The following is a 24,510-nucleotide window of genomic DNA, read 5'->3' as shown; positions in this document are numbered from 1 at the left end:
ATGATTAATAGAATTATATTTGTATGTGTTGAACTGTCACGCACGCGCGCAACTCTCGCTAGCACAACTTTTGAGGAACGGAGGGGTGGACTGGTGTGAGGGGGTGAGAAGGGACGATGAAATGTGACGTGGGATAAGACTTTGGAGGAGGAGGAAGCAACGTCCATGGGACAGCATTTTTTGGCAGTAAAATGAAGGGGGTGTTTTTGCTGACGTGTAGAAGCCAGACCCTCCTTAATTAGTGTCCAGTGGCGGACGCAGGATTACGTCGCCATGGGGTCATAGTGTTAAGTTTCGGCGGCTTGTAGTGGTTGGTGGTGGCGGTTGGGGGGATTAGTTAGGTTTTTAGAGGAGAGGGAATTTTGAAAAAAAAAATTAGGTTTTGGGATGAACTGAAATGCTGCTGCTGGGAATTAGAATCGGGTAGATAGGGGGCTGCTGATGGGTTTTTTTTTTAAAAAAAAAACCTGGCTTCAAAACGACGTCGTTTTGAGCCAGGTTTTAAAAAAAAAATTTAACACGCCTGGACCAAAACGGCGTCGTTTTGGCCAGGTGGTTTAAAAAAAAAAGAAGAACTCGCGCGCGCGCAAGGCAGGCGCTGCCTGCGCCAGCTTCTTCTTCTTCCTCTGCTGGGTATTTCGTCGAGCACTTGGTGTGTGCCATGGGGTCGCACACCAGCCAGCCATGGGGTCGCACCAGTCCTTCTCCACTACGTTTCCAAGCTTCCATGGGGTCGCCTGACCCCATTTGTCCCTCTGTGCGTCCGCCACTGTTAGTGTCCAACTCAGAAATTCCAGTCGCCCCAATCAGATCATCCAAACGGCCACCAGGCCCACCCACCGGCCACTTCCCTCCCTCTCTCTCTCTCTCTCTCTGTCTCTCTCTCTCATACTGTTTTTTTTCTCTACTCTATTATATCTTTCTTTTTTCTTTTTTGGTTTGATGCAGAAAATTAATTTAAATGAAGAAAGAGTAGTTCGTGATGCTCCAAGTAGGGCAAGTGTGAGTGAGAGTGACCTCACGTCTCACTCCTCCAATGACTTTGATGAGCTCCTCCAACAGGAGATTAATATCAATCAATCATCAACAAGCTTGCAATTTTATGCCTCAAAAAATGTGGCAAGAGATGTTATTCTTATTAGGCAACTTGGGATATTTCGAATTATCTCCCTCCTTCTATAACCACAAATATTTAAATCAACAAAATGTAATGGAGTATGGAGGAGGAAAACGTCCCCTCTATTCGACTTCTCAATACGAATGAATGGAATATAAAAATCTAGAATCCAAGTAACCTTTGTGAACAAGGTAACCCTACAAAGTAAACTTTTGTCCATGATTCTCATCCATATGAGACTACATTCTATAATAGTCTCACACGTGCGAGATCGTGTATTGAAAATATACCCATTCTAACATGACATTTTATATAATAAAAAAATATTTGAAGTCCAATACTTTAGAAAAACTCTATATTGTACTTTCAATTGAAAAAAAATTGTAACGCGTTAAGAACCATTTAGAAAATGACAAGTGGATAATTTATGAGTTTTTTTTCTTTCTCCGAATAGACTTTCTAAGAATATTTTTATATAAGATGTCAAATTAGAATGAACTTGTTTATGAAAAGCCCGTGATTATATGATGTTGATCATAACGTAGTGGTGTAGACTGTTGAGGCCGCAAATTGTGTAGAAACAAGTTCCTTTCTTTGTTGCATTGCATTGCCTTGATGGGTGCCCGTGAGAAGAGGGTGCTCGAATCACCGGCTTTTGAAGGAAAGCAAAGCACATTATTATAATGTCTCTACGTAGGTAAAGGGCAGAGCCCAGACTCCAGAGAGAGAGAGAGAGAGAGAGAGAGAGCAGCAGAAAGTGATGAGCCTTGGTGAGTGAGAGCGAAAAATCACCAGAACAATCCCCCTTACAATTTTAACTTGTTGGAAATTGAAACCTCTGCCCCAAAAATCCTGACAATCTGACGTCTCTTTCTTCAAACCACATAAACAAAACTAAACAACTATTACCACATTCTCATAAATACTTATAATTGAAAAAAAGAAATGATCTTGAAGTTTTTATAGGGTAAAAAACAGAGCATATAGATAAACAAAGTTCAAAATTGCAGAGAAAGACAGAAATGCCCTAGCCCAACATCTCTATTAATACTCTACTTTGTATATCCCTCTCCTCTACGCCAAAAACCAAGCCATCCATCTATCCATCCAATCCATCTATCTTTCAAAGACATAGAGTGCTCTTTACGAGAGTATCTCTCTCTCTCTCTCTCTCTCTCTCTCTCTCTCTCTCTCTCTTTCTCAGCTGAAAACAGAGCATCATTCAAACAGAAACAATTAATCATCATCGAATATAGACATATATATGTCCTATATATATATATATATATATATAGGCTAGCTGCAGCAAAAACAAAACAAACGTAATTTCTTCTTGTTGTTGTTGTTGATCATCATCATCATCATCATCATCATAATCAGCAGGAGTAGCAGCAGCAGCAGCATCATGTGCAATCCAAAACCTTCTGCTGCTTCATCAACAGCCGCCAAGAAAACAGAGCATCACCAACAGTCACAACCCCATCTCTTCTTAGACTTCTTATTTCTACCAAACACCGCCATTAAACATGAAACCCATACTGCAAAGCATCAGCATCAGCATCAACACCAACCCCCACCACCACAGCATTTCACCGACTCAATTACTCTACCTGACATAATATCTGAGACCAAGTCTCTGTTTCAGCTGGCTTTCCCCATCCTCCTCACCGCCCTCATTCTCTACTCCCGCTCAGTCGTCTCCATGCTATTCCTCGGCCGCCTAGGCGACCTCGAGCTCGCCGCCGGGTCGCTGGCCATCGCCTTCGCCAACATCACCGGCTACTCTGTCCTCTCCGGCCTGGCCCTGGGCATGGAGCCTCTCTGTTCCCAAGCCTTCGGAGCCCAACGTCCAAAGCTCCTCTCTTTGACCCTTCACCGCTCCGTCATCTTCCTCGTCGTTTCGTCGCTGCCCATTTCGCTGCTTTGGCTCAGCATGTCTTCCATCCTCTTGTACCTCCGCCAAGACCCAGATATCACAGCCATGGCCCACACCTACCTCATCTTCTCCCTCCCTGACCTCCTCACCAACTCCCTCATTCACCCAATCCGCATTTACCTTCGCGCCCAGGGCATCACCCACCCGCTCACGTTAGCATCGCTCGCCGGCGCGCTCTTTCACCTGCCCATGAACTTCCTCTTGGTCACTAGGCTTCGGCTCGGCGTGGCCGGTGTCGCGGCCGCTTCCGCTGCCTCCAATTTGTTTGTCTTGTTGTCTCTTGTTTCTTACGTGTGGGCCACGGGGATACACGAGCCTACTTGGACGGCGCCGAGCCGGGAGTGCTTGACAGGCTGGAAGCCACTGCTTCGGCTCGCGGCTCCGAGCTGCGTTTCTGTCTGTTTGGAGTGGTGGTGGTACGAGATCATGATCGTCTTGTGTGGGCTTCTTGTGGACCCCAGAGCAACCGTCGCCTCGATGGGCGTGCTCATTCAAACGACGTCGTTGATTTACGTGTTCCCTTCCTCGCTGAGCTTCGCGGTCTCCACGCGGGTCGGGAACGAGCTCGGGGCGAACCGCCCGCACAAGGCGAAATTATCCTCTGCGGTCGCGGTCATGCTAGCGTTCCTGATGGGCCTATCGGCAACGACCTTCGCGTCCGGGATGAGGGGGAGCTGGGCCCGGATGTTCACCAGTGATGCCGAGATCGTACGGCTGACGTCGGCCGCGCTGCCCATCCTAGGCCTGTGCGAACTCGGAAACTGCCCGCAGACGGTTGGATGTGGGGTCCTCAGAGGGAGCGCGCGCCCCTCCACCGCAGCCAACGTGAACCTCAGCGCGTTCTATCTGGTGGGCATGCCCGTGGCCATTGGTCTCGGGTTCTGGGTCGGTGTGGGGTTTTGTGGACTCTGGATCGGGTTGCTGTCGGCCCAGGTTTGTTGTGCTGGGCTGATGTTGTATGTGGTTGGGACCACAGACTGGGATCTCCAAGCTAAGAGGGCCCAGTCGCTAACGTGCGCCGGGTGTGAAGTTGTAGTACCTGATTTTAAGGGTGTAGAGGAGGAGCAACAGCCGTTGATTATCATTACGGTGCCTTCTTCTCGATAATCCAAATATTCCAGATCAGATTTAATTTTTGCCACCAGTTTTTTTTATATAATTATTCCTTCTTCTTTTTTTTTTTCTTTCAGTACGATTGTGAATTATTATTATTTTTTGGGTCACAGATTTGGATTTGCGTAAAAAGAATAAATCAACAATTTTGTTCTTAGCTATTATTAATTAATGTGATGATCTGATGAGTGGGTTCTGCTTTTTTATTTTTTCACTGAGTGAATCAGATTGAGTGGGTTTTGATTTGATTAATTAAAATCGAAAACAAAAGATTAAAGTTCAAGCACTCATATCATATCCCATCCCACCATGTGTTATCTTGGTTGCTTGAAGTGCTGCCTATATAGATATGGTATCACTAACATTTTTATAAATAAATATAGCCTCAAATAAACCATCAGATTTGTTTTTGCATTTGAGTTCGATCTCACTGCCTCGTAAATTGAAGTAATTTAAATTATCGTTTGTATAAAAGAAAAACTAACCATAAAAAAATAACTTATGCTTTAAGTACAAGCGATGATCTAAATTATAGGGAAAATGAATTTCGCTTATTAGACCCGTTGGCAAGATTATCTAGTGTTTTGTGTTGTGGAAATAGCGATTGGTGTTTTTACTTTAAAGTTTGATTTTGCTTTTTGATTGGGTTGAAGTTGAATGAATGATATATTTTTGACAGAGACAAGGCAGTACAGTGTAGACTGTAAGTGTGTAGTGCAAATGGGAAATGTCTCAAAAATTCGGACATGTTTGATCTTTTCCTTTCATCAGCATGTTGGGTGGGTGGACAAGGCTTTCAAAAGTATCCGATTAGGCTTCCAATCGGAATCTGACACGTGGCGGTAGGTAGTCCAACCAAACAAACTAAATAAGGACAGTTTGACCTTATCTTCTAGGCTTCATTTCGTCCAGGTCTTGGTCCCAGGTCCCTAGTTCCCCAACTATACATTTGGACACTATTCATCATATCCTAAGCTTAAGTCTATAAGGCCGTCGCGGTTGGTTTGGACTGGATTGAAGTTGAGTATTTCGAGTCACCAAACGTGATCTAGATGCACACCTTCCTAATTTTCATGACATATATAACATTTGTAAACATGACTCATACACAAAGTTCTAAGTAGAGCTAATATCTACGATGATTAGTTATGTTTTTAGGAACACAAAGATTCCCAATCATACTTGCTCTCATGAGGAAAAATTCTCACACACACTTGATATTTTTCATTCTGTTCGTAGAGTTTCACACGCAATATGCCGAGTGATTGGTTGGGGGACCAATTTACTGAGTAGATTGGGTGAAGACACGTTTTGCATTATAATCCATTTCCCTATCAAAGCGATGACAGACGGCCAATGGGTACCTCATAAGGTCATTCTTCTTACGTACAAAGGTAAAGGTAGGCCTCAATTATAGAGAGAGAGAGAGAGAGAGAGTCTAGTTGACAAAACTTCACTCAAACCACAGCATATGCAGCATGTGTGACTGTGATTGGACTTGCGTCGTCGTGTAGCGGCATATACAAAAAAAGGCAAATTCATAAGAAGTCCGACTTGTTTGGACACAAACATATAAATATAGCTACGCTAGCTATGTTATTGTAGCAACATGTTCTGAAAACGTGGATCCAATTCAGGTCAGGTACTTGATTTATATATACGGATAAAGGAGTTGAAGAGCCAGCAAACAAACAAGGGCTAGCTTATAATGCAGATTTGCACTGCTCATGAGGAAAGACCACCATGGCAGAGCAGCTCAGCTCTGAAAAGTTGAAAGAAATTAGAAGAGAGAGAGAGAGAGAGAGAGAGGGAGAGTTATGTTGTGTTGTCTGTTAAAAAGAAGCACATGCATGATCTATATGTGTGCAGAAAGTGCACGAGGGGAAATCAGGCCTTTCATGTCAATATGTTGTCATTGATCAGTGGGACTTGGTTGTTTTCCTACGTACTCTATTGTCTTTTAATCCACATTCATATATGTATATATATATATATTCATATCATTGATCATCTAGATCCCCTAGCCTACCTTGCTAAACGTGCTAGCTACTTCAAAACTGACCCTCCCTCAACTTGTATCAAGCCAAACCTGTGGGTTCCATGCCCGCTCAAATCCATTTAAAAAAACCAGAACTAATTATTTAGCCACGCTTCTCATCCATTCAGGATTTGCTTTTGTTACAATATTACAAGGCTGGCTCTAGAGGAAAGAAGAACATTCATGCAACATGGATATCAAAACCCAATCGTATAATGCTATACAGGAAAGTTAAGACATGACAATGCATGATTGACTTGAAATACCACTACAATATGTATATACTATACCATTAGTGGTGTAGGTAGGATTTTTTAGTTGAAGGGATATATGTATGGTGAAGCAAAACGTCTCAGATTCCCAGTCTTTGCATTTCAAAAAATGGCTCCAACTCGGTTCAATTCCTAATCTTTGCGATTATTATACAATATTAATTATGATTAGACCGAGTATGTTTCAGGTATGGCATAATATTATTAATGCAATATGCTCGTTTTTTTATTTATATAAGATGATCTCCACTAGACTATTAATAATAATATAGGGTGATCTAAGTATGGATTATATTTAGGTTATTTTCTTTATTATCAAAGAAGGTCATGCGCAGTATTACATTAATACTATAGACATGTTGTTAAGTGGCCACTTTCATGCAATAATACAGGATTTAATCATTAATTTAGGGACTTGGGAATTTGAGTTTGACATTGACATTTGAGGTAGATATATTTTGATTTATAGACTTGAATATGAGGTTGATGTTGTTAGTTACTTGTTAGTCACTAATTATCCGTTCACATTATATTTGTCAAAGTCTTTTTTATTGGCTAAAAGTCTCTTCAACCCTCTTGTTTTGTTTTATGCAATATATAATGTGAAGGTCAAACTCGCTAGCTACATGTATACATTACATGCATCTGTAAGATTAGAGTCAATGGTGTACATGCATGTATATGTAGATTAATTAGCATAATTAAGCAAATGCATAACAATTATGACCAAGGATATTTGATGGCGTAAACATCAGCCAATTTGTTTCTTATGCTAATTAGTAATAATTTAAGAAATTGAAAAAAGATGGTAGAATGATGTTGGTGTGTTGGATTGGATATGGTCGCAATCAACCAAATAATCTTAGCATTTGACAACGCTATACAACTCAACTTTGTGTTATTTTATTCGAATAACATAGCATGCTCGCATTGAGTCACATTGAATTTTATACAGTATTTTGTTAATAATGTAACGATATGATGTGCTTTGTCATGTGTCACATAAATTGGAAACAGAAGTTGAAATGAATACTATAGGCCTAAGGCTAACTGTACGTAGCCTAAGCATATAGCATGGTCCAAAACTTTAACCTCCGACCTGAGGGCGTGGCCATTATCATGGACCTATAGCTCTACTGGCTAGAACCAGTTTTGATGGCGAAACTTTCTTCATTGTTGGAGACATGATGAGTGACCACCACACCATACACATGGTCCTTTTGAAGCATCTGAAAACCATGTTTGATTCTGATTGGATCATCCAATATCTTATAATAGTACTTGGAATTTGGAAGAAAACACTGGCACCACCACTGCTCGGGAAACTCAAACATGTCCCAGCCAAAAATGCCAAATAGGTACTGCTTCTTCAGTCAATTGGCTGAAAACGCCAAAGCAGTAACCCCAACTAGAATAGTTTCATGTTCTTGGGAAAAAAGCCAAAACCACATTTTACCCCACTCAAGAACACAGACCTAAATTTGGCAAAAGTTAAGCAGTAAAAGTAAAAATTCTAAGAGAGATGAATTAGCTTGTGAGTTAGGTTAAGAGCACTAATGAATATCAACTCAACCAACCCCTAGCTAGGTTTTCAAAACAGATAAAGAAGAAGAGAATAAAAGACAGCATCATCATTTTAGAGTATCATGCAATTCCTCTCATCACATGGCAAGTACTCTTTTGATGAAGTTGCATTGCAACCACCCCCATTTCTTTTCTTTTTTAACAATAATCCCTCTCTTTTCTTTCTATCTATCCTGTCTCCTTATCTAAAACTTCACTAAACAAATATACTTCTTGCTGGCAATTGATCACAATTTAAATAGTAAAATCCCAAACAAAACAACTGTGAAATTATATATAAATACGTAACAACCAAACCGACTCCATCATGCCTGTCTCTTTGGGTAGACATGAAAGAAACCACATAGCCCGTTAGCCTCTTGCCCACATGAAACAGGAACTTGTAGGCTAAATTAGGGCATAGAGGTAGGCTTTGTCTACCTTACAAGCAACAAAGAGAAAGAGCTAGCTAGCCACATTATATATATATATATATATATATATATATGTATGTGATACACTTGGAGTTGGAATATTCTACTTTATCATCACAAGCTAGCTAGGCTTGTTTTTGCATGAGTTGAGTTGAGTTGGGGGTTCCATTTGGATATGATTTGCTGCACAAATAATATTTTCTCCAATTGGCATCGCGTGTCTCCTCTCTGGAGGTACTCAACTTCTCCACACATGGCCTCTGCCACCATCTGCAGTTTGCTAGCTACCACTGCTCAGCTCTCAGCTTCTCACTCTCAAACCCATCATTTTCTACTCCCTCTGAGGTCGACACGTGGGGCCATCCTAGATGTTGGTGGTGGTCATAAAGTAAACATGCATACATGGCCACTGGTTTAATCTATATGTGTTTGGTTGTGTTGTGTTGTGTTGTGTAATGCTCGCGCACACACAACACAGCTACGAGATTATTTAGGAGAGATGCAATGCAAGTATATATATATTTAATATATGCATTGTAGACTTTTAGTTAGGGCTGATATAGTTTCGTGGGGTCACCTGAAAAGGGATAACGTTTTCTGTGTTCAAACTCCAAGCGTTCTTTCCAGCCATTAGATCATGATAATATTAATATCATATGGGTGCAAAAACAACCGACCAAGAGAAAAAAAAGAGAAAAAAAAGCACAATGGGTATGAGAAATCTTAAAACTATCATATCTGAAAGAGTAGAGTGTGAAGGATTGTGCCACAAACAAACACAGAATTATTCACTCTGTGGTGGTGGGTTCGCAGGGTAGCAGAAGCCCAAAAGAGTAGTGTGAGCGAACGAACTATTGTCCTAGGGCCAGCAAACCATTTGGGTCAAACGAAGTTGGACTGGATTGGACTAGGTAAAGCCCATTCTATTTATAAGCTCAATGGGGTTCCATTCTTCTTCATAAGCAGAAACGTTCTAGTACTGTCTGACTCTAGCCTACCCATCTCAGTGATTCACTTCACGGCCATAATCATGTGTAGTGTAGCCTGCCCTTAAACCCTGTTGAGAACCCAGTTCTCATAACTCCTCTCTAGCAAGATAAATTGCACCGATGTTGTCCTCAACTTAACCAATTAACCTACGTTCATTTGGGTTTAATCACACCCGTGTCTCAAGATACATTGGTATAATTTAGGAAGACCTGCCACTTGATTGATCTGTTTTTGAAAAATCCATCTTTCCGATTTGGGACAATTGTATTTGATGCAGAATTCCTAACAAACCGATCATTCGTCAGCATCATCATGGTTCCAAATTGGGGCTGAGCATATAATGCTCATAAACCCAAGATATGGTATCTTGACAACTCACTCGGATAAAGCCCATGTTGCGTGCTTACACACACAACCTACGTAATTTAATGCCAATAAATTAGTTTGATCCCCTAGCACTTAACCAAGTACTAATTGTTATGATTTATAAAATCCAGCACTACCAGAGCACACAGTACCGAAAAAAGATACTCCCTATTTCGTAGGCGGGTGTGCTACATTGCTATTTGTGTTGAAGAATATAAAGTTATACATCAAAAAATTGAAAAAGTAAATATAATATATAATGAGTTGTTCCATTACTAATAGGTCTTTTGTGATAAAACTCTACACATATTGGGCTTTATAGGTAGTTATGTTGAGGGCAATATTATATCGACGTTGATGGTACTGGGCCACTGACCGATCTGTCTAAAATTTGACAATTCGATGATACTAGACGAGTTAAACTGGCTTAATTGCAATTGAATTCCAAATTGGAATTGGAAACTTTATACACTCATGAGTGGTAATTATTTATGCAGAAGATTGGGTTATTGATGAAGCAAAGGAGCCATTTAATTCCAAGCTCCAATCATAAGGGTTGGTTGGTTTTCAGAAGGAATTGCAACCACAAATGCCATTGCCATCTTTGAATTAATTCATGTAGGCTCTAGCTAGCTACCGTATAATTTTGTTGTAACTTGCGACACAAAAAAAAAGAAAAACTTTTGCATCTGCGCAAGAAGCTAAAGAGAAAAAGGGCAACAGAGCAAAGAATCTATCACCTTTTGTATAAATTAAAGATAAAGTGTACAAAGTTTCCTTTTTCCATGCAAAAAATGCCAAACAATACGTCACCGTTCCCCCACTTCCTGCGTGTTACATTTACGTATTAATAAAGACGTCAAATCTCTCACATCCTGCCATTTCCATGATGAACCCAGAAAACCCTAAATTGAATTGAAAGTTGAAGCCAACCGTACACAAAAAATGATGAGAGAGACAGAGAGAGGGAGCCCTCTCTCTCAGCCAAATCCAATTCGTCAAACCTTATTATATATATAGCCTATAAAAACTGTGTAGCATTCATTTGGATTTTGCACTTCAATGGTCCACACCACATATATATATATATATACGCGGTTCCTACCAAACATTCCAGCTAAGAAATCAATATCTCAAATCAACCTCAAGTTACAGTTTTACCCCTTGGGATTATCCAAAACCTCACCTTCCTTCCTACCAGCTAGCAGTAACAGTAGCAGTGCAGTGCAGTGCAGGCAGGCAGAGGCAGTGCTCTATTCTAGTATATGGGCAAAGGCTAAAAGGAATATATTTATTATTATTATTTGTTATTTGTTATTAATTGCATTTTACAAACACTGGTTTTTGTAATTATCTGTGCTCTACGTCACTCCAAGCCAAGAACCCACGTTGGACTGTCCATTGCCTTTTGTCGTATATGAAAATTTCGTCTTCCCAAGTGCACTATTTGAAGACACTTTGATCTTTTTTATTGGTTTGAAAACTGGTTTTTTCTTTACCAGAAAACCTAAAATATATGCTTCATTGATATTTATCTGTCAAAACTAAAAATCTTTGCAATATATATTTATATATAATTAAGCATGAAATGACTGAAGCCTGCATAAAGTACATTATGGGATAAGCATAAGAACTTTAAGTATGAGCTTTAAGCTATGCATGTCTGAGGCATTGCAGAGAAAAGGATAAAAACAAATTGACTGATGAGTTGAATTGGTGCACAATTAATTGAAAGAAACAGAGAAATCCTCAAAACTTGTATGCTGCAGCAACCAGCCAAATCCTCATCATCTTTCAAATCCAAAAACAGAGATCAAAAGGGTGGCAGCACAGAGAAGAAGAAGAAGAAGAAAACACCACAAGATCGAACAACACCATTTAATTCCAATCGATCATGCATTCATTGCCCATCAGAAAAAAAAAAACCCAGTTGCATAATGACTTTTGCTTCAATTTTACATACAAAAATTCAAATGAGCATGAACAAATTGTGTGTAAATATTTTATATTGCAGGCAGGGCATCACGAGAATGTCAGAGGGAGGAGACACTGTGGTCTCTTTTCTTTTTTAGGACACGTCGCTCCAGAAAGTTATGAGAGAGAGAAGGAGGAGACGAATATTGTTGAGCTTGAGACACTTCTTTTTCTTTTACTAGAAGAAAAGAAAGAAAAAAGCTTTTCCCAGAATCCCGAGTTGCCCATTGGAGCGGTGAAAATCCGAGCGTTTCAATCGCTTTCCCACCACTGTTTTCCTTGGCTTTCTTTTTATTTTCTTTTTTGGCACTTTTCTGGTGAGAATCTGATTCTACCGAGGTGACAGAGGTGAGTTTACTCGTTCCTCTGTTATTATTTTACTCTAATTTTTTTGGATTATCTGCTAAGTGGAACTTCCTAATTCCTATTATTAAACTTGGGATTTGTAGCACAAACTCCGTCTTTTTTCTTTGTTCAAAAAAATTCAAAAACAAATGAGAGAGAGAGAGAGAGAGAGAAAATTCCCCTGTTCTTTTTCAAACATTTACGTTTTTCCAAAGATTTTATTCTTTAACAACTCTGTTTCACCACTTTCCGCAACAAGGAAAGCTACCTAAGATTGTGAGCTGTAACCCTGAAACCGACCTTGTCTCTTCCTCTAAACACTTCCAACTTTCAACTGGGTTTTACTTGGTCTTCACATTCAATCTTTTAAAACCATTCTCTTCCTCCTTTTTCTTCTCTCTCTGTCTCATCTCTCTCAGCTCAAACAGAGTGCTAGTGTGAAAATGGGCAGAGCAACAAGGTGGTTCAAGGGGTTGTTTGGAATTAAGACCAAAGACAAAGAGCACAAAGCAAATTCAAGTCCCACCGACTTCAAAGACACGAAAGGGTCAAGCTTTGGGAGAGAAGATGCAACCCTACTGTGTCACAACCCAGCCACTATACCTCCCAACATATCACCATCTGAGGCAGCTTGGCTGAGATCATACTACAATGAAACAGAGGAGGAGCAGAACAAGCACGCAATTGCTGTGGCAGCCGCCACGGCGGCCGCTGCTGATGCCGCAGTTGCTGCAGCAAACGCGGCCGTGGCGGTTGTCCGCCTCACCAGTCATGGCAGAGGCACTATGTTTGGTGGTGGAAGAGAAAGATGGGCTGCTGTGAAAGTTCAAACTGTTTTTAGAGGCTATTTGGTATGTTTCTCTTTTGCTCATTGTGCAACAAAAGTACACATTTTTATGATTTTTGTTTTAGTAATACTTGTGCCATGTTCATAGTTTCAAACTTTTTCAAACCAACACTTATCTTGGGTTTTTTTTTGTTGTTCTTTTTGGATTTGGCAAACGCAGGCAAGAAAAGCACTGAGAGCTCTGAAAGGACTGGTGAAGTTGCAGGCGCTAGTTAGAGGGTATTTAGTGAGGAAGCAGGCCGCAGCAACTCTGCACAGTATGCAAGCTCTCATTAGAGCACAAGCCACAGTTCGTTCTCATAAAACTCGGGGGCTCATCAACACCACCACCACCAACATTGAAGCCAATAGCAGATTTGAAATCCGTGCACGAAAATTCATGGTACTTCAAATTTACTAACAACCCATGTTTCAAAATAGTATCATCAACATCTAAATCTCTGGCAATAATTGAATCTGACATAGTAATTAATGTTCACTCAAACTCTTGCAGGAGAGATTTGATGACACTGGGAGTGAGCACACAGCTCCAAGCCACAGCAGAAGGCTCTCTGCTTCTAATTTGGACGCCAATATTGATGAAAGTCCCAAAATTGTGGAGGTTGATACAGGCAGGCCTAAATCTAGGTCACGCAGAACAAACACTTGTGTATCTGAATTCAGTGACGACCCAACTTACCAACAAGCACTGTCTTCTCCAATCCCATGTAGAGGACCTGCCCGGCTATCGATCCCCGATAGCCGGAATTTCCCAGAATCCGACTGGGGACTAGCTGGAGATGAATGCAGATTCATTTCCACAGCACAAAGCACACCGCGGTTTGTGAATTCATGTGGGGCTAGTAATTTGCCTGGCACACCTTCAAAGAGTGTTTGTGCTGACAATTTTTTCAGAGGGTATGCTCCAAATTACATGGCGAGCACTCAGTCTTTCAAGGCCAAGTTGAGGTCTCATAGTGCTCCTAAGCAGAGGCCAGAGACAGGGCCAAAGAGGAGAATTTCACTTCATGAAATGTTGGAGTCAAGAAATAGTCTAAGTGGGGTGAGGATGCAGAGGTCTTGTTCACAAGCTCAGGATGCCATTAATTTCAAGAATGCTATAATGAGCAAGCTTGATAGGTCCTCTGGAATCTGGTAACTCAGAGCCAGAGAGGCTAGTTGCAATAATCAAGTTCAAGCTAAAAAAACCGTGTTGGTTAAAGAATGAATAGGGGGAAGGGAATATACTAGATAGATGTGTTTGTAGATTATAATTTACTGTTTATTATAGTGAGATGTAATCTCATTTTAATGTTGGCTTCTGATAAATTATGATGGGGTTATTATGTGTTAATTATTCAATTCTACCAAACAAACAATTCCCTCTTCTTTTGAAAATGTGACAACAAAAGTTGACAAATTCCATGTGAAACACATTTGCAATATGAAAAAATTTCCAAGCTTTTTCAAACAGGTACCATGATTGACCACAAAAACAACAAAAACTGGAAAAGTTTGAAACCACCCTGCTTCTCCAAGAACATGATGTTCTCCCATGTGTTTTTCCTACATTGATTTTGTTTGTTTAATTGAGTCAATTCTGTTGAAAAATATGACCCCACATGTTTTAAATAGGTAAGGCCTCTTCCAATGCTTTTAACTTTGCTGTAGAAGTGAGCACATTTGATTCAAGAAACCAATTGCAAATTAGGTCTAGTCTAATGAAAAAAAGGGTCTTGACTTGAATGTCGGAGGTCTCAAGTTCGAACCCCTATGACATCTTAGTTGTGAGCATGTGTGAGAAACTCCCTCCCCTCCCCTGTAGTTTAGATTATCGCTTGTAGTTATAAAAAAACAAACAAACCAATTATCAAGCTTCAATAAAGAAACCAATTACCGAGTTTTGATACAAAGTCTCTAATATGAGACTAATTATCAAACTTCTAGAGCAATGTTGAATTTAATCACGGCTTGTCAAAAATTTTAAGCATTTAAGCCTTCTGCAGAATTGGGTTGGTGGGTTCCATACTTCCACTTTAGCCCATATTTGAAAAGTCGCTCTACTGTCCTTATCAATTATTATTAAAAAAAAAGACAAATCCTCTCCCATAATTTCTAGTTCCTTTCCTTGACCAACACAAACTTTTCTGAAAAAATTGGGAAACCATTTATAGTTTCAATTCAATCATGGTTATCAATTACTCTTGAGAGTAAATTTTCTGTTCCAGTTTCCAAGGGGATAATAAGCCAATGATGATTAGCTTTCGACCTGTCACAAAGGGTATAGGAAGGATGAAGCCACATTCTTTTAAAGGTTTTCTGATGCAGAGGCAAGCTTTGCGAAAAACAAAGCTTTACTGGGAGCTATGTCCTTTTGCTAAATTTTTCATGAAAGGGAGCTTTCAAGATTGGTTCTTTTGGGGTTTAGCTCAGGCAGAGCCTCAGAGATCACAGATAAAAAGGGTTCCCCTCCAATTCCAATTCCAAGTACATTGCCTCCTCCTCTGCCCCTAAGGACAAGAAGAGATTACAAAAAATTTGCTATGGATCCGAGCCCACTTTTTGCCAAGCTCATGAATTTACTTGAAATTGGGTTTCACTTGTTATACATCCAAAATTCCAAAGTTTCACGGCATGGGTTTTGGTCCTGGACCAATATCCCTTCTTCTCAGAACAGTCTCGGGGTTTTAGCTTAGTCAGTTGAAAACCCATTGGCTTATAGCCCAGTGGAAGCCAACCCAACTGATATTTACCCCAAAACATGGAATTTACAACCAACTACTATTTTGACAAGGGAATCCATATTCTAAATTACTCTAACATATGAAAAGCGAGATTGAACTCGAAGCAAAGGAGTGGATACATTGTCTTTCTTAACTGGCCTAACTCACATATGCACCTATATATCAACTATTAAGCCATAATATAAGCAACACGGGATTATACAAGGACTTCTTTTTTATTTTTTATTTGAAAAAATGGTTTTGGTATTTTAGTTGATCAATCATTACAATTTGATCCACTCAGAACCATCTATGAAGGTAAGGGAAATAAATGGCTTGGCTTCCTCATCAGTGAGCTCTCTAGACCATGAAACCCTCCCTGCAAAGCGAGCTCCTGGTCCAGTGCACTTGTATTGCCCATAAAACACAGTCCTGCAAATAACAATACATCATTACACAGCCAGCCTCATGCGCATGCCACTAACACCAAATTGAAAATGCCAAAAAAGCATCAAAAAACAAACCAAACTGAAACTATATGTAGCAGAGTGGCACCAAACTTTACATAGATGCTGGCGTGGCTTTTCTTAAACTATGCCAACATGAAGGGCGTAATGTATGAGTAGGTGGATAGGGTTTATTTTATGGTGCATCACACGTAGGTTTTGCAAAACAGAAAGGGCAAAAGGACATACACTCAATGGTTAGGTTAGGTCCTCTGCGTAACCGCCCTTCCCATTTGGTTATCAAATGCCAAAAGTGCCCTATTGCCTACACATATATATTTTTGAAAAGCCTAGATGTGATTCAGTAGATAAATTTGATTGGTTGGTTATGATGAAATTTAAACTACCTACTCGGATAAGTTATCCCGTGTATTCGAAACAACAATGTACCATCCTGACATATCACGCGACATGCTGATGTGATGAATCGAACAAAATTAAGGGAAAAAAGAGGGAGAGAGAGAGAGAGAGTTGCATACATTTCACGGTTAGGGTCACCCCAGTTATACCAGCCTTTAGGCATGATAATGTTGTCCATATATGTGTATGCAAAGACCACCCTGGAGAAAGGACCCCATGCCCTACCAAGATAGAGTGCTCCTGAGCCCGTGACCTTACAGTTTACAAATGAGAAGCCCGTTTCCTCCAACAGGCTGCTCCTGCCTTGTGCTGTGAGCGCTCCTACGTTCTGTGCTATTGCGTGCACGTGACATCCCTGCACTTGCAAATTGCAATATTAACATAAACCCTTTTACATAATCATGTGAATAGTGATGTGAGAGAGTCTTGCAGCTGCAAGGTCAAGACACAGACAAGACACCAAGAACTAGAACACAACCTCATGATTTGACAACAGCCAAAGTTAAATGTTGTGTTCTGTACATATTGAAAATTACCAAAAAAAGAAACATTAGAAATCATTTTTGATAATTTTGGATCAAAGCTTGAATGTTTATGTTTCTGGACTTAAAAAAATTTCAGAAAAAATGCTTCGAAAGAAGGTGAAAAATAAGTTAATCTAACCTCAAATAGGGAGAGTCCATTTCCAAAGATGAAGTCCACTGAACCTTCAATGTAGCAATCCTTGTAATAATGCCTTCCCAAATGATCATAGAGTGTATCTTGTGCCCCCAAGAATTTGCACCCCAAGAAGGCTGCTGTATCTGCTGAAATTCTAAATGCCACTGCCTGCTTACCAATTGCTCCTGGTGCTGGGACTGGTGTAGTGTTCTACACATTAATTGTAAAATTATATATCACATAAATGTATGTAATGTATATATATATAGAGAGAGAGTGAGAGAGAGAGAGAGAGAGAGAGAGAGAGAGAGAGAGAGAGAGAGAGAGATTACCTTGAATGTGATGTTCTTGGCAATGAAATAAGGGGAATTCACAGCAAAAGTTGCAGAATTGAAAGTCCCCATCGGTTGTTTCTTTGGACCAGATGGTGTTTGAGCAGTGTCTCCCCATTGAACAATTGTTTTGTCTGCTCCTGCTCCTTCTATGGTTATATATGATTTCAATGGAGGTATATTAACCTTCTCCCTGAAAAAAAAAAACATTTAACATTTCACAGCTTCAGAAATTACCACATAACAACAATGAAAGACAGAGCATAGGACAATTCATGAAGAAAAGAGCATTTCTTGGTCAAAGACAGAGACCAAGTCCAAGAGTGATCTGAATTCTGATCACAAGGAACAAGACACTCACGCGTAGACCCCTGCATGGACCTTGATGACCACTCTCAAGAGATTGATGAATGGGAGAGAGTCAATGGCGTCCTGAATGGTTGTGAAGTCTCCAGCAGCAGGGTTCTTAGCCACATGCAGAGTGTAAGAAGGGAAGAGCTTATTTTTGGCTGTCTTGAACACAGAGTGTTTCAGCCTTCCAACAAACCTCACCCACTTCATGAATTGCTGTTCTGAGAATTGGGCTTGTGTCATGTTCTTGGTCAAATGTACTTTCCCAGCTGAATTCCCAGGTCGAAGTCCCTTGCTGTGGCATTGTGTTTGGGTTGAATTGAAGAGAAGAAGAGCAATAATAACATAGAAAATGTGTTGGAATGTTGGCATTTAATTTTAAAACAGAAAAAAGAATTGGGACTGATATGAGAAGGAGAGAATATGAGTATAAAGAGTAATAGAGAGTATGTTAATTAGTTTGGAATTCCAAGTGCTTTTATAAATAGAGAAAGGCTTGTGCTTGTGCTTGTGCTTGGTTTGGTTTATATATATAGAGAATGGCTTTTGTTTTAGGTGGAAAGTTATGCTGAATTGGAGAATCAAAGACAGTCTAGACAGAGTGAAGAAGTCACGGGTGCTTCTATTGACATCCATGTAAATTGTAATGTGAGAGAGAGAGAGAGAGAGAGAGAGAGAGAGAGAGAGAGAGGTGAAACAATCTAAGCCACAGGACAGGTTGTGCGCTTTCTGCTTATAAAAATTGTTGTTTCAAAATTATTATTTTTTTGCACTTTTTGAGTTGTTGTTTGGTGTTGCCCGTGAGTGTCTCTCTTTCTGTTTGCGTGTGATTAGAGTATATTCTTGAGAGGGAAAATGGATTGTTTTATGTGACTGCTCATATTAATATAATGTTTATGAGTTACAACCCACTTTCTGCCGACCCTTGAATCATGGCCGTCCAATAACATGAGTTCAGTTAAGCACCATTTGATTACAATCACAGAATGTGACCACAGATCAGATTAGTTTAGCTGATAAATAAGTAGTAGTTGGTGTGTAGCTGAGAGGATTGCTAGGCCCACATGCAGAAGAGCTATTTTGGCTCTTAGCAGCATGGCAACATTAACTTGTGTGGGGAATTTTGGTGATGCGAAAGAAACCAGAAGAAGGATTATTATTGTGTTGTGAAAAGATCAAATCTCCACGCTTCTCTCTTTTTGTGTTTTTTCTGCTCAACTTCTATCTTTTGGTATTCTTTAGCACTTCCACTACCAGTTGGTGCTGCTGCTTTGGGCCCCCTTCAACCCACCTAACTCTATCAGTCTTTTAGAACATGACAGGGCATGTTGATCTTAATATCAAAAATGGTAAACTCGTTTTAATTAGGCATAAGACTACCAATCAAACGTGAAGAAACATATCTAACAAAGAAAGAAAATTTTCTTTTTGAAGAAACAGATAATATTTTCCGGCATTTCTGTAAATAAATCTTTAATACTCTGTCATATCTTTGTTTTAACTTTTAGGCTTAACTAATTCATTTGCCCCCTGAACTAACTTCCTTTTTTCACCAATTTCCCCATGCAGTCTAAATATGCAACATTTCATCCAATTTGTCGTTAAATGTGAGGGCAAAATGATCATTTTATACGTTCAAAATAAAATAAAAAACTTTTTAAAATTGAAATAATATTCTCTCTCTCTCTCCTTGTGTGCAGATGGGATGCAGGCTGGATTCTGTGGGTGGGGGGTGGGAGCAAGGATTTGTTGTCACCGCCCGTTGGGGGTGGGGGAGGAATGGGATAAGTCTGGGTCTTAGAGGGGCAAGGGATGGGGCACTGGGGGATGGGTCTCGGCTGGGGCTGGGGTGGACCTCGCATGGGGATGGGGTGGTTGTATGGTGTATCTCAAGGGTGGTTGTATGTAGAGAGAACAACAGAGGGTGAGAGAGAGGAAGTGAGGGAGGAAGCAGGTCGGGAAAGGCTGGATTGGGGGTTGGGTCGAGGAAGTTGGGGTGTGATGTTGAGTTGGTGAGGGGGTGCATTGGGGGGGTGTGGTCTATGGTTTATGGGGTTGTAGGAGGAGAGAGAGAGTTGGGGGGTTGGTGATAGGTTTGGAATCGGAGAAAAAAAAGAAGTTCACATCCTTAATTTTTTATAAATAAATAAAAAGTATAAGGTGTAAAACGAAAATTAGGTACAAAGGGCAAATTAACAGTTAAGCCTAACTTTTAATCTGTTTTCTTTACTCTGGAAAGTTACAAGACGATAAGAAAGTTAAAAATAGTATCAATCATTATGAACACTGGTTTACATTCTGTCAGTCAAGATAATAAGATAAAAAATAAATAAATGGTTTAGCTGCAGGCTTCGTCTTCTACAGTTCATGGTTTAAGCTTCTGTCAAGGTATCATTTTTCTATTAATTCATAATTAAAAATTAAATCTTTCTTTAATCATTATCTAATAATACATATGACTGTCGATATGAACTAGGATCATCTCATCATCCATATACACAAAATAAACAATCTTCTCTCGCTTTTACACAAAGGTTGAATTTTTGCTTTTGTTTTTGGACTAAATGATCATCAAAACAGTAGCAGCCACTTTACTAGCCATAGCCGCCTCCTCAATCTTCCTTCTCTTTTCTCCTACCCCAAAATCCTTCTACCACTATCTCTTCATATCCAGCTCACTTTCAGACAATGCCTCCATATCCAACCACCTCCACACCCTCACCCGCAGGCCCCACGTGGCAGGCCAAGAAGCCAACGCAGAGGCAGCAGCCTATGTCCTCTCCATCTTTACTTCCTCAAGCATCAAAACCCACATAGCCCCTTACCCTGTTGCCCTCACTTACCCTGTATCACGCTCCTTAACCCTCACACCTTCACCCCAAGAACCCCAATCCCAAATCAATTTTAATCTCCAGCAAGAAATCTATGGCGGTGATCCTTATGCTGATGTGGCACATGAAGTCTTGCCCACTTTTCATGCTTTTGCTAAGTCAGGCACTGTCACTGCCCCTGTGGTTTATGTCAATTATGGAGGGCTAGAGGACTATGAGGTTTTGAAGCAAATGGGTGTGAACGTTTCTGGTTCAATTGTATTGGCAAGGTATGGGAAAATTTATAGGGGAAGTATTGTGCAGACTGCATATGAAGCAGGTGCTGTTGGGGTTTTGGTTTATACAGATAGGAAAGACTATGGTGGTGGAGGAGGTGAGGGGAAATGGTTTCCAGATGGGAAGTGGTTGCCACCAAGTGGGGTTCAGGTGGGGACAGTTTACAATGGGGTTGGTGATCCTACAACACCAGGATGGGCTAGTAGTGAAGAGGGTGAAAGGCTTTCAGATGATGAGGTTGAGAAGGCAGGGGATGTTCCGTTGATTCCTTCACTGCCAGTTTCAGCAGCAGATGGTGAAACCATTCTGAGGGCTATTGGCGGGCAATTGGCAAATGATGATTGGCAAGGAAGTGAAGATGCCCCAACTTACAGGGTTGGGCCAGGTCCTGGGATTGTTCATCTCAGTTACACTGTAAGTCTGAAATCAAGTTTAAGTGAAGCAATTTCATGTGTTCTGTGTATTCTTATGCACATTGTATGTATGACTAGTATAGCATAGCCAGTAGGACCAATTATGCAACAAGTTGCTATTTTTGCATTGATTCTGGATGTTGGTTTCACCATTTTAGGGAAAGCAAGTGATAGGGACAATTGAGAATGTTATTGGTGTAATAGAAGGAACGGAAGAACCTGACCGGTATGTTTGAATTTTTTTTTTTGTAAGCATAAGTCTAGCTTTTAAGTATCAGCTGCATCAATTAGGATTGAATATGTGCATCCAACAACAGAAAATGATATTAGCTAGCACTCATCATAATGGATGGACTTCTATGAATGAAAGAAACCCACTTTAAAATGATTAGTCAATCTGTTTTGAAATACATGTAGATTTGTCATTCTGGGTAATCACCGGGATGCATGGACATTTGGAGCCGTTGACCCGAATAGTGGCACTGCAGCGCTGCTAGAGGTAACTGTGGATTTAGATTGTATACCCTCATCAAGTTCCTTCTCAACAAGGAAAAGTCGACATAAGCTGCTTTCAATGTGTAATGTAGATTGCCCAAAGATTAGGGAAGCTGCAGAAAAGAGGGTGGAAACCTCGACGTACCATTGTCTTGTGTAATTGGGATGCTGAGGAGTATGGCCTGGTCTCTCTCTCCCCCTATCTTTCTATCTATCTATCCCTATCTCTGTATGAAATTTTAAACCAAACACTGTTTACAGATAGGATCAACTGAATGGGTAGAGGAAAACAGGCAAATGCTAGCTTCAAGGGCTATAGCTTACTTGAATGTTGACAGTGCAGTATATGGACCAGGATTCTGGGCCTCAGCAACTCCACAGCTTGATGAACTGCTTAAACAAGCTACTCAACAGGTATTACAAAATAGAATAGTTACACTAACACTACTTATGAATGTGATGCAGTATTAGAAATCAACAGAGATCATGAAAACAATGGTCCCTTGATCCAAAAATATGATTGCGAATTTTGAATTCCTTCTGGTCTCTGTCATAATTTCTCATTCATCTCAATCATCCTCAAAATTGACTTTCGAAGGTTCAAGACCCAGATAATTCATCACAAACTCTCTACCAATCATGGGTCGGTTCCTGCAGTTCACCTATGGTAAGCAATTGCTTCACAGAAATCCTTCATACTATAATGTCAATGAGGTTTCACAAGGGACAAAGCTGCATCCTGTTATTTTAAGAAAAAGATGGAATTTATGTACTTCTATATAACCAGTAATGTGCAGTTCAAGTTTTGCACTAATTTACTGCAGATAAATTACAATTTTATGATGTTTTTCATAAAATGGATTTTAAAGACTTAATGAAACTAGTAATCCTAAAAAAAAGCTGTATTTTGCATTTATAAGATTGACAGGTTGGGAAGTGGAGAATCAGATTTTGCAGCTTTTGTTCAACATGTTGGAATTCCAGCAGCTGATATGGCTTTTGGTAAAGGTAACACATTTGATGTGGCTTAAACTTGCACACCATGGTTGCCACTGAAAAAATAGGAAGCATTATTCTTCAAATTACTAACAAATAATTTTTAAAATTGCAGGATACCCAGTATACCATTCGATGTATGATGACTTTATATGGATGCAAAAATTTGGTGACCCAATGTTTCAAAGGCATGTTGCAGGTCAGCTCGAAGTTTTCTTTTTTAATAATTCTAGTTTCATCCCCTCGACAGTTTAAATGCCACCTCAATTGATTTCATTGGTATTGAAAACAGTGGCAAGTTTATGGGGTTTGGTAGCTCTTTGGCTAGCGGATGCAGAATTCTTGCCTTTTAATTACCTCTCGTATGCACTGGAGCTACAGGTATGGCAACATTATCTTCCAATACAGATGATTTGCAGGGGTGTTTAGTGACAAAAATAATTGCAATCAACCTTGAATATCAGAGACACATGAAAGACTTGGAAGATGAGCTTCCAGATAAGAACATAAACCTAGCTCCTTTGTTCAAGTCCATTGAGGAGCTCAAGAAAGCAGCGACGAAAATAAACAGCCAGAGAGAGGTATCAATTGTGTCTTAGAAATCATGATCTGTATTTCCATTTCACAACTGTACCAAAACTTAAGTATAATTCTCCAGGAAATAGAACAACACAAAGGTTGGCAATTTATAGGGAAGAACGATCATTTTAAGGTGAGAGAGCTGAATGACAGACTAATGATGGCAGAACGTGCATTTACAGACCAAGATGGACTCCTTGGAAGGTCATGGTATAAGCATCTGGTATGTTCCTGAACATGGATGGCTTTCCTCCTAGACAAAAACTAAATATGTTTTCCCAACCTGGTGATCTCGGTTAGTGATTATTACGAGATGGACTAATTAGTATAGTATTTTTGCAGATTTATGGGCCATCAAAACACGATGATTACGGATCTAAATCCTTCCCTGGTATAGGTGAAGCTATTGAAAAGGCAAAGAGTTTGAAGACCACAGAGTCATGGGAACTTGTACAGCATGAAGTTTGGAGAGTCGCTAGAGCTGTCAGACATGCATCACAAATCATCAATGGTGAACTAACATGACAATTTGAGAACTAAAATACCATGAAGATTTGAAATGATAGTTTGTTGCACTTGTAGACTAGTGTCATTTTGATTATATTTCAATATTGTACAATCCACAATGCTAAGTTTGATCAACATAACACTGGTGCAATTTTGATTACTTTTCAAGTTTTTTGGATAACATAATTCTTTGTCACGAGCTAAATAGAATTTTTGTTTTTTGTTTTTGGGGTCAAGGAATCTATTTGATCTGAAAAAAGGGTAAATATGAAGCCAAATAGAATGTAAAGATCAAGATCATGCACAAAAAAAAACGAAAATAGCAAACTCCATTTATCATAAAACTAGTACACAATGTGATGATCTTCCCATAAGGGCCTTTATCTATTTACATCTCATTCATGAAAATGAAAACTACATCGAGATGAAAATATCACAATCGTCGATCATTGACCATGATAATGATGATCAATCAGACGGTTGGGATCTCTTCTGGGTCTTCAAAGT

The 24,510-nt window shown here is 39.9% G+C and overlaps 4 protein-coding genes across 4 annotated transcripts; 3 read left to right on the top strand and 1 right to left on the bottom strand.

Moving 5' to 3' along the window:
* The first annotated feature begins 2,184 nt into the window (after positions 1-2,184).
* Positions 2,185-4,227, top strand: ADS1 (MATE efflux family protein). Its single transcript, XM_021951353.2, has one exon. It carries the CDS (start codon positions 2,523-2,525, stop codon positions 4,158-4,160), a length of 1,638 nt encoding a protein of 545 aa, XP_021807045.1. The 5' UTR covers positions 2,185-2,522; the 3' UTR covers positions 4,161-4,227.
* An 8,076-nt stretch (positions 4,228-12,303) lies between these two features.
* LOC110750972 (protein IQ-domain 26-like) lies at positions 12,304-14,353 on the top strand. The gene is made up of 3 exons (XM_021951368.2): positions 12,304-12,999; positions 13,156-13,377; positions 13,489-14,353. Exons 1-3 carry the CDS (start codon positions 12,592-12,594, stop codon positions 14,131-14,133), a joined length of 1,275 nt encoding a protein of 424 aa, XP_021807060.2. The 5' UTR covers positions 12,304-12,591; the 3' UTR covers positions 14,134-14,353.
* A 1,463-nt stretch (positions 14,354-15,816) lies between these two features.
* On the bottom strand, positions 15,817-18,514 carry LOC110750982 (Pectin lyase-like superfamily protein). The gene is made up of 5 exons (XM_021951387.2): positions 17,917-18,514; positions 17,556-17,748; positions 17,227-17,433; positions 16,683-16,918; positions 15,817-16,129 (listed from the first exon to the last, which is right to left on the bottom strand). Exons 1-5 carry the CDS (start codon positions 18,276-18,278, stop codon positions 15,982-15,984), a joined length of 1,146 nt encoding a protein of 381 aa, XP_021807079.1. The 5' UTR covers positions 18,279-18,514; the 3' UTR covers positions 15,817-15,981.
* Positions 18,515-20,200: 1,686 nt separating this feature from the next.
* Positions 20,201-24,163, top strand: LOC110751062 (Peptidase M28 family protein). Its single transcript, XM_021951481.2, has 13 exons — positions 20,201-20,294; positions 20,383-21,427; positions 21,585-21,652; positions 21,844-21,925; positions 22,014-22,106; positions 22,183-22,335; positions 22,520-22,588; positions 22,842-22,929; positions 23,033-23,116; positions 23,210-23,298; positions 23,382-23,498; positions 23,576-23,719; positions 23,839-24,163. The coding sequence occupies exons 2-13, from the start codon at positions 20,471-20,473 to the stop codon at positions 24,019-24,021; spliced, it is 2,127 nt and encodes a 708-aa protein (XP_021807173.2). The 5' UTR covers positions 20,201-20,294; positions 20,383-20,470; the 3' UTR covers positions 24,022-24,163.
* Positions 24,164-24,510: the final 347 nt, after the last annotated feature.

This window comes from Prunus avium, chromosome 7 (assembly GCF_965620075.1).
Source record: "Prunus avium chromosome 7, drPruAviu1.hap1.1, whole genome shotgun sequence".
In the NCBI taxonomy this organism is placed as follows: domain Eukaryota; kingdom Viridiplantae; phylum Streptophyta; class Magnoliopsida; order Rosales; family Rosaceae; genus Prunus; species Prunus avium.
Note: the sequence above shows the minus strand (reverse complement) of the source record. Positions and strands in the feature narration are given on the sequence as shown.